General features: G+C 40.1%; 1 protein-coding gene across 1 annotated transcript; it reads left to right on the plus strand.

Annotated features, from left to right (window-relative positions):
* Nucleotides 1-4,996: 4,996 nt before the first annotated feature.
* On the plus strand, nt 4,997-10,062 carry LOC137736962 (respiratory burst oxidase homolog protein D). The gene is made up of 11 exons (XM_068476289.2): nt 4,997-5,951; nt 6,148-6,310; nt 6,447-6,495; nt 6,652-7,197; nt 7,284-7,670; nt 7,817-7,912; nt 8,012-8,127; nt 8,211-8,313; nt 8,423-8,493; nt 8,591-9,156; nt 9,449-10,062. Exons 1-11 carry the CDS (start codon nt 5,270-5,272, stop codon nt 9,556-9,558), a joined length of 2,889 nt encoding a protein of 962 aa, XP_068332390.2. The 5' UTR covers nt 4,997-5,269; the 3' UTR covers nt 9,559-10,062.
* Nucleotides 10,063-10,560: the final 498 nt, after the last annotated feature.

A 10,560-nucleotide genomic window follows, 5' to 3' on the forward strand; every position in this document is an offset into this window, starting at 1 on the left:
CTCTCTCTTGTAGGGTAGAATAAATCGTTCTCCAAAGTTGATTTAATAACCCACTTAAGGTGGACTTAAATAGGCTTTTGAGGGTAATTTATTTCCCTTTTCTAGAAGGATCTAATTTCCTATTAAAGAGAGAATCAACATCAAAATAGGAAACAATCTTATGTTTCCTAAAGCAAGAAGATCTCTACACCTGCTGCCCTTTCCTACGAGCAGCCCAACAAGTGTGGGGGCATTTGTGGAGCCAAAAATAATCAAGAGCCGACACATAGATTTTTGGGCAAAAATGACAAAATTACCCTTGAGGAGCACTGGAATTCCTATGCGCGAGCAGTAGACAAACATTCCACAATCAAGTCAAAAGTGCCCAAAATAGGTAACAAATTCAAAGTTATTTCATCCATCCTCATCCTATATTTTCCACAAGGTAATTATTTCATAACCTCTAAAATTTTCATTCCAAAAATGTGTTAATTGGCTAATTAATGGATTAATTACCTAATTAATCCATTAATTGCCAAATAACTCACACATTAAACCACAAAATGCACACAAAAAGCATCCCAAAGGCCGGCCACCTTTTCTCCAAAGGGGACCGGTCATGCCCTATAAATACTACATATTTTTCTCTAAAAACCTAAGTCAACATTCTTTCAAAACTCCAAAAACTCCCTAAACACTTTTCTCTCTATATTCTAACTTTGGTATCGGAGGTTTTTCAGCCAAAGCCCCTCCCCCCTCCCCCCCCCCCATTCATCGTGGACGTGTGAGGCTCTTGGTCTTGACCCTAAAGTGTTAATTGTTTTGTAGGTGCAATTTTGTCCAAGAAGAAGGAGACGGAAATTTACATCCACACCGCCCAAATCAAACAATCCACTTTAGTGATTTTGTTTGGGTTGGTTTCTTTCCTTATTTAAACTCAGAACTACATTGTTAATATATATCGGCCTTGGCGCGTTTAAGGTAAAATCGATCTTTAAATATCTTGATTTTTTCTGGATCTACCTACCAAGATTCCTTGGACCAAATGTGGCCAGTGTGACTGAAACAGGTTTAATATTTTGGTCCTTAAGCACTAGCTAGCACTGCTCAAACAAAACACCATGGCAAACTTTGTTTGTCAGACGTAGGATTAGGTACATCAAAATTCAATAGTACGCCAAAAAAAGGCAAGTAAATAGCAACTTGCAGATCATATTACGCGCAGTACGTAACTGTTACTTGTTTTAGTTGGTCACTCTCGGGCATCTTACTATACTGCCCCGCCCATCCATCTATTTTTGTTTGGTTTTTCACCACCACCATTCACCGTCCCATCACCACTTATATTATATACAAATACGTTCCGAGACCGACTTGAATCTGACCATGCCGACTGCCGTGCGTCCACAAATACTAAGTGTTAATAATATTGTAACTTCTTTGGTTAATCGTTGCAACACTTGATTAGATGCATATATATTCTGTGGTGCAATACAAATGCATGTTCTGAGTAAAAGAAAAAGAAAGTAAAGGAAGCACTGATTTCTTTGGTTTGTAGGAAGCAGTTGACCGGCATTTGGCATTTGGTTTCCTACAACTTTTTCACTTTTATGGAGTTTTCGTCTTCTCACTTTTACCGAGTTTTCTAACAAAACTTTAATTAGTCTTCTCACTTTTACTGAGTTTTCTAACAAAACTTTAATTAGTCTTCTCATTTTGACCGAGTTAGTCTACAGCTAAAATAGAAAAATTAGTGTTTGGTTCATTGTTACTAATGTTTATTAATTTTTAGATTTTAGTCGAAGTCTTTAAAAAAAATATAATAACGTACATAAAAAAAAAAAAAATTAGTATTCGGTCCATTGTTACTAATGTTCATTAATTTAGACTTTATTAGTTTTTAGATTTTGGTTGAAGTCTCTAAAAAAATATAGTAACGTACATAAAAATACTTATTACATTAACATCAGGAACTTCGATAAAAAATTGAAAACCAACAAGATTTCAATCATAGAACATTGATAACCAGGGCCGTATCTAAAGTCTCTCTAAAAAAAGAATATCGGTATTCTTTAATTTGAACGATGATTTTGTTAGGTAGTAACGTTTACATATGCTTAACAACCTACATTAATAGTGTAATAATACGTCCTTAACAAAACACTAATTTTGTTATGTAATAACTTTTTTTTTTTTTTTTTGGTGATCTTGACATTGAGTGTTAACATGATGTAAAATCATTAAACGTGAAGATAGAAATTTCAAAATCAAATAATGAGGATGAGTAATTATGTGACATCCACAACTAATTATATTAAAACAAGAGAGACTAGACTAATATTTACAAAAACAGTTAGACAACAGGTAGGTTAATTCATCTAGAATAAGCAACAATACATCACGACATAATATTAAATTCATAACATATTAAATTCTTAACATATGTGTTGATTGAATTCAAAACTTACACCAACAATAGAGAGGACATCACTGTAGAATTATCAGAGAAGGTCTACTTCCAGCAATATTGATATTGTTCTCAACTTTGTAATTATCACTTGCATAAACCTTTAGGTGTGGGGTTTTATTACAAAAAGTCTCGGTATTAGTTAAAGTGGGGTTATGATATTTAAACTATTACTTTTGTTTTTCTATGACAAATATGGGATTCAACACGTCCCTTCATGTGAGACCCAATTAGTGGGTCACACGTGCAAGATCCACACATTGACAACCACGTAGAGCCAAGGGAACTTGTAATACCCTAAAAATTTAAATATATGAATACGTGGAGAAAATCGAAAATAGATTGACTTATGGTTATGAAAATTTAATTGAGGAATTTGGAAGTTTTGTTTCTGGAAATTATTATAATTTACATCGTAAAAAATTATCGATAGGTGAAAAAGATGAAATTGCCCTAGTTAACTTAATGTAATTATACCAGGACGTATTTTATTTTCATACATTTTATCGTATTTCTTGATATATTTGGATAGAGCTTGAGATTACGAACGCGTAGGCGCAGACCGTTAGTGAAATGGAGTTATAACGAAGGAGTTATTAACATTTAAAGTTGGGGACTTTTTAGTAAATTTGGCCCTCCAGTTCTAGAAGGCTCCAGCAAAAATCTGAAGCATGGACCTTTAGGATAAAGCCACGTGTGTGGCTGGGATCGAAAAGGAAGGAGAGAAATGAGAGGGCTGGGCAAATCAAGAAGGGGGAGGAAGGAGCGGCCGAATCAGGAGAGGAGACGGGAAGGAAAGGAAAGAGAGAGAGGTAGACAAATTGAGTCTCTCACGACCCGTTTCTCCTTTGAGACCCGACCCGGCGAGAAAGTATGGAATCTGGTGTTTTCTCCGGATTCTGGCGAATCACGCCGAGAAAATACTTGGAAAATATTCCTCGACCTTCCCTCTACCTTTTCCACCCCAAATTTGGTGAAATTTAGCCTTGAAATGGTGAAATCCGCACGGTGAGTGCGACGAGGTTCGTGGTGGCGATTCCTCAAATCCTGAAGCTAAGTCCTAAAATTACCACTACCTTTGGACTCCTCTTGAGACCTGGAACAAAGCCCATGCATTGTTTGGGGTGTCAGAACAATTTTGGAGTCGAATCAAGAACACCCAAATTCAAGGGTTTCCGGCGGTTTGAGGGATATTTGAGGTGTTTCCCGGCTGAATTGGACTTCGATCCAGGTATGAAAGTTGCTTATCTCATTGAACTCTATTTGCCTATAAAATTTGGTAATTTTTAGAGTAAGTTAGAAAATTAGATTTCCAATCGCCGGAAACTGTCATCCACGCCGGCGCGTGGTCAGTGGGCCGATGCTGCCATTTTGTGCAAATTTTGATATTCTAAATATGATTTGGTATCCAATCGATGTGTTTTGATTATTAAACCCAAAGTTGGTTATTTCGGTTATTTGCATATTATCGGAAATGGTTTGGAAAATGAAATTATGAACTACGAAAGGCCAAGGGGACCCACCCATCATGTGGTAGTACGTGTTCGCTCCTTGGCTCTGATACTATGTAGAATCAGAAAGACGGGCCAAATACCCACTTCCAACAACACCGATTTTGTCTCCAACTTGGTAATTACCACTTGTGCAATTCGTCAGGTGTGAGGTTTTATCACAAAAGGTCTCGGTATTAGTTAGAGTGAAATTAAGATATTTAAACTCTTCTTTTATCAAAGATACGGTCGAAGTGGGATGTTTAACAAGCCCCTCACGTGTGATCCAATTAATTAGTGGGTTACACGTGGGGATTCACACATCGACAACCACATAAAGTCAAGGGGACTCACCTTACACACGGCCCCAAGTGACCCACCTTATTTGCTCGGGGCGAATGGGACCCACCTATCACGTGGCACTACAGTACGAGCCCACTTCTTAGCTTTGATACCATGTATAATTATCAAAGAGACTGGTCAAAAATCCACTTCCAACAATATTCATATTATCCTCAACTTGGTAATTACCACCTACACATTTCATCAAGTGTGAAATTTTATCATAAAAGACCTCCGTGTTAATTAGAGTAAGATTATCATATACTATTACTTTTGTTTTTCTACGACAAATGTGGGATTCAACAATACCACATATAATATTATTAAATAATTTGGTTAAGAAAAGAATAACAAGAAAGTACATCATATTATATGTACGAAACAGTACACCATATATTATTATACGATTGAAAGAAAGTTTTATTTTTAAGTGTTCATTTAATTGTATAATGATATGTAGTGTTTTACTTCTGATCCGGGCATATTGAAAAAAAATTCATATGTATGAGAAATTTTTCAATGTTTCTAAAATAGAAAACGATACACTATGTTTCATTATACAATTAAAATGACATTTTAAATAAAAAACAAAACTATTCTCCACTTCTATAATAACATATGATTATTATGATTTGACTTTAATTTCGAGCCAATTGAAAAATCTTCTCATATGTCTGAGTCGTGAGATATTAGACTAACACACATCAATCCCCGCCGAATGTTTCTCCTTTGCTGGCCATCCTTTTCTACGCTCTTCTCACGCTTTTTTCCTTTTCCGTATTCAAAGTCGTTTTCGTGTTCCTTCTCACTTCGTTGTGCTGCATGCTACCCTCTTCCTCCTCCTCCTCTCCTATATATACCCATCTACCCCTCGAATTTTAATCCCAAAATATCTCCAAACCCACATCTCTTTTCTTTCCACTGTTTTTCACAACTTGATGAAATAATTGAATCAACAAAACATTTGGATATTGTGAGAAAACTCTGAGCAATGAACGGTCATCACGATGAGGAAGGGATGCTTACGTCCTCGGAGTACAACTCCGACACCGAGTCGACTCAGTCCACCGCGCTCGGAGGTAGCACCCGGTTCGAAAGACGAGCTTTCAGCGGCCCGCTGGGAACGTCTAACTACGCACCGACCACGTCCTCCAACTCCAGCCGCGCGTGGCGGCGGAATAAGAGCACCAAGGTCGACAACTCCGGCGGTACGGATAAGACTACTAGTACTACTTCCGACAAAAACAATGACGATGATTACGTGGAGATCACTCTCGACATCCGAGATGACTCCGTCGCCGTCCACAGCGTCCAGGCGGCCGGCGGTGCCAGCAGCGAAGATCCCGAGCTGGCTCTGCTCGCCAAGCGGACGCTGGAGGGGAAGAAGTCGTCGTCGTTCCGCTCGTCGCTTTTTCGGAACACGTCGTCGCAAATCCGGCAGGTCTCTCAGGAGCTGAAGCGGCTGGCTTCCTTCACCAAGAGGCCCTCCAACGCGAAGCGGTTCGATCGGACTAAGTCAGCAACCGCCTACGCCTTGAAGAACCTGAAGTTCATCACCGCCAAGACCGGCGCCGCCTCCACCTCCGGCTGGGCCGCCGTAGACAAGCGCTACGACGAGCTCACCGCCAAATCCAATTGGCTCCTCCACTCCTCCCTCTTTGGCGAATGCATAGGTCCGTTGATCTCTCTTTTTCTCCTGTTGCACTCTATATCTAGACCTCCGGTTGAATAAATCAAGGGAGAATTAAAATGACCGAAACAAGAGTGGGATTAGAAATTTAGAAAGGAGTGTAAAAATCACTACGTTAATTAATTAGTAAATTTTGAAAGCTAAATTAGTCAATTAACGCGGTTTAAATTACTTTGCAGGGATGAACAAGGAGTCCAAGGAGTTTGCCGGAGAACTTTTCCGGGCACTTGCTCGGAGGCGGAACATAACCGGTGATATCATCAACAAGGCGCAGCTGAGAGAATTCTGGGAACAAATCTCCGACGAAAGTTTTGACTCCAGACTCCAAACATTCTTTGATATGTACTACACTAACACATCATCATTACATAACCATTTAATTTTCATTTATTAGGCTTCTTAATTTAGTTAATCTTGGTCAATAAATTAATTGGTGCATTAAATATATTCACTATAATTAATGTGTGTGTAAATGCAGGGTGGATAGAGACGCCGATGGAAGAATCACCGAAGAAGAAGTCACAGAGGTAGGCCACCCGCCATTTACTGATTACCGCCGGCCACATTTCTTAATTTTTAATTAACCTAAGCACCGAGCTAAATATGCTTGGAATTATGTGATCTAGTTTTTACTTGCCGACGACATTTTTTAAAGTAATTAATGGCATATATATGTGTTGCAGATTATAAGCATGAGTGCTTCTGCAAACAAGCTCTCAAACATTCAGAAACAAGCAAGGGAATATGCAGCTTTAATCATGGAAGAACTCGACCCGGACAATGTCGGCTACATCATGGTTGAAAATCTGGAAACTCTGTTGCTGCAAGCTCCGGTTAGCCAATCTGTGAGCGTAAACGAAAGCCGGGTTTTGAGTCAGCTTCTGAGCCAGAAGCTGAAGCCGACGCAGGAGGACAACCCAATCCGAAGATGCTACCAGAAAACCAAGTACTTCGTGCTAGATAACTGGCAGAGAGTCTGGGTTGTGATGCTCTGGCTTGGCATAGTTTCCGGTTTATTTGCATACAAGTTTCTGCAGTACCGCGAAAAAGAGGCGGCGTTCGAGGTGATGGGATATTGTGTCTGCGTTGCCAAAGGAGGAGCAGAGATTCTCAAGTTCAACATGGCCTTGATTCTGCTTCCCGTCTGCCGAAACACAATTACTTGGCTCCGAAACAAGACCAAATTAGGCGTTGTCGTGCCGTTTGACGACAACTTAAATTTCCACAAGGTAGTAATAAAAACAAAATGTCACTCTCTCATTCGGAGAATCCAATTTTGTGTCCAAAATTGAGTGAAATTGAATTGGTCTTGCAGGTCATTGCGGTTGGAATCATAGTTGGAGTTGGACTACACGCGGGGTCGCATTTGACGTGTGATTTTCCACGGATTCTACATGCGACCGAAGATGAGTACGAGGACTTGAAACCTTACTTCGGCGAGGAGCAGCCTCCAAACTACTGGTGGTTTGTGAAGGGAGTGGAAGGGTGGACAGGCATTTCGATGGTGGTATTGATGACCATAGCCTTCACATTGGCAACTCCTTGGTTCAGAAGAAACAAACTCAATTTGCCAAAGCCTCTCAAGAAGCTCACTGGCTTCAATGCCTTCTGGTATTCCCACCACCTGTTTATCATTGTCTATGGTCTCCTCATTGTCCATGGCATCAAGCTCTACCTCACCAAGGAATGGTATAACAAAACGGTCAGTCCCTTGCACCCGAGTTTGAATTCTTTTACCTGTAGATTAAAATAGTTTAGAATATCGCATTGTCAAAGACAAACCGTTAGTTCCTTAAGGGTAATTGAGTTGCATGATTTTGAGAGTGGATTTACTTCTTTTGGTGGCAGACATGGATGTATTTGGCGGTTCCGGTCACCCTCTACGCTTGCGAAAGGTTGATTAGAGCTTTTAGATCAAGCATCAAGCCAGTCAAGATTATGAAGGTACTTCATTAGTTGATTATATTTTGGCTACCAAGCTATTTGGTTCAAATTATATCATCAATTTCTTAATTATCTGTTACATTGTTATGAACATTGAAGGTTGCTGTTTATCCTGGAAATGTTCTTGCACTGCACATGTCGAAACCTCAGGGCTTCAAATACAAGAGCGGCCAGTACATGTTTGTCAACTGCGCTGCGGTTTCTCCTTTCGAATGGTAAACACTCATAGATTTTGTGCACAAAATCTTCTAACCATGTCTAATTAAACACACTAATTATGTTCTAACTTTATCGATAGGCACCCGTTTTCCATCACCTCAGCACCTGGAGACGACTACCTGAGTGTACACATTCGAACACTAGGCGATTGGACGCGGCAGCTCAAAACTGTTTTCTCTGAGGTTCGTTTGAAATTGACCGATCACAACTTCGTAATCTTAGGATTTCTTGCTATAAACCCTCCAAAACTTGTGCATGATCACTAATTATTTGTTTGTGTTGGTTAATTAGGTATGTCAGCCACCAACCGGTGGGAAGAGTGGCCTACTCAGAGCTGATATGCAAGGAGGAAACAATCCCAGGTACATTTTTAATTATACATACATACCTTTAAAACAAAAGGAGGATTTAATTAAAGTGAATAATGTGGATTGATTTGTTAATTAATTGGTGTTACAGCTTCCCTAAGATATTGATAGACGGTCCATACGGAGCACCGGCACAGGACTACAAGAAATACGACGTCGTATTGCTTGTAGGGCTCGGAATCGGAGCCACTCCCATGGTGAGCATTGTGAAGGACATCATCAACAACATGAAGATGAAGAGCAAGGAAGACGATGATTCAGAGTCCGCCTTAGAAAGCGGCAGGGCCACTCCGAATGCCTCGAGCCATGACAACAGCAACAGTGGGAAGAACAAGAGCAACAAAGGGTTCAAGACCAGAAAAGCCTACTACTATTGGGTGACGAGAGAACAAGGCTCGTTTGAGTGGTTCAAAGGGATTCTGAATGAGGTGGCGGACATGGACGAGAAGGGTGTGATCGAGATGCACAACTACTGCACCAGTGTGTACGAGGAAGGGGATGCCAGGTCGGCCCTCATTGCCATGCTGCAGTCCCTCCACCACGCCAAGAACGGCGTCGACGTGGTGTCCGGCACACGTGTCAAATCCCACTTCGCCAAACCCAACTGGCGCCAAGTTTACAAGGATATCGCCCGCCACCATCCGGGCAGCCGAGTGGGTGAGTACAGAAAAAACTTCCGTAAAAACTTCCTCACCAACCTCAGCCCACCTTCTATTGCCCACCACTTTATGTTATTTTTCAAAATTCATAAGAGACTAAAATATAATGTCATAGTCAGTCGCGCATAACTAATTCTTAATCGTTGATGTGAGCGAGCTTTACTAAGAAACGCACATTCAACAGCGATTAAGAATCATGGCCGCCCTCTTAATCAAATCCAACATCGTTAACATAATTATAGTTAACATCATTCATCGTAATCATGACGAAATTGATGATTATGCTGCAGGGGTGTTCTACTGTGGGGCACCAGCACTAACAAAGGGCCTGAAGGAGTTGGCGTTGGACTTTTCACACAAAACGACCACAAAGTTCGAGTTCCACAAAGAGAATTTCTAACTGTTTAAACAAAGTATATGGATTAAAGATGGAGAGAAAGAGATTAGAGCCTGTAATTATCATTAGCTGATCTAATGCTTATGTAAGTGTTATCAAATTAGAGGATTTGGGATTTTGCACACTTATTTTTTGCGCACCCAAAAGTAGAGCAAAAAGAGAGTGAGAAATAATGGGGTGAGGAGAGGGTCCACCACATGTGGTTGGTGTCCGTGCACTGATACCTACTGCAAGTAAGTACCATCTGACATCTGTGAGCAGGGTGGGGACATAGAGAAAAATGGGGACCCGCCGCAACATGTGACCACCGATAATGGAGAAGATTGACATCAGCACACCAGTCACCAATCAGCAGCACCACCCAATTGCATATATGATTTGTGTTTTATTTTTATTTTTTTGGTATTTTGGATAAGTTTTGTCCGCATTTTATAAGTGTATTCTTTATATAATAATTGGATGTCATTCTTTGAAATGAAAGAGTTTAATGCCATTTGCTTGATCGGATGCAGAAAGTGTTTAATTAATTGAGGATTAGAACCTTTATTAATTTAGATTATATCTACACCTTAGTGTTCACTGCATTAAGCATTGTTTATAGTGCTCTCCAAAACCACAAAGGCACAAGTTGAATACATTCTCCTATCCGATAGTTGAATCACGTTGCCTATTCGACAACAGTCACAATCAAAAGGCCCCCTTATTGAGGACGGTGAGAGCGGAGTCGTGTGAGATTTTAATACAGAGAAAGGTCCCTCCTCTTATTTGTATTTGCCGCGGGAGAGTTGACGTGATCGGAAGAGACAGAACTAAGAATTTTTCCACAAGCTGGCCTTGATTTTTAAAGTCAATTTCATATCACAAACTAATTGGAATTTGGTCTCTCATTTTTGGTGTTGAAGTTGAGCATATACTTTTGAAATTCCATGGTCAATCATGATGATGTATTTTCCTTTAGTCTGAAGTCTTGAGTTCTACGCACCTCCCATATCCCCATAACAGTAA

Source organism: Pyrus communis, chromosome 13, assembly GCF_041283825.1.
Source record: "Pyrus communis isolate YQ-2024b chromosome 13, ASM4128382v1, whole genome shotgun sequence".
NCBI lineage: Eukaryota > Viridiplantae > Streptophyta > Magnoliopsida > Rosales > Rosaceae > Pyrus > Pyrus communis.

Bases quoted from the DNA above. Each gene is read 5' to 3' on its own strand.
- LOC137736962 (XM_068476289.2), top strand. From the start codon at position 5,270: ATGAACGGTCATCACGATGAGGAAGGGATGCTTACGTCCTCGGAGTAC. The intron at 7,913-8,011 runs GTACTTCATTAG...TGAACATTGAAG, and splicing joins AGCCAGTCAAGATTATGAAG to GTTGCTGTTTATCCTGGAAA. The intron at 8,314-8,422 runs GTTCGTTTGAAA...TTGGTTAATTAG, and splicing joins TCAAAACTGTTTTCTCTGAG to GTATGTCAGCCACCAACCGG.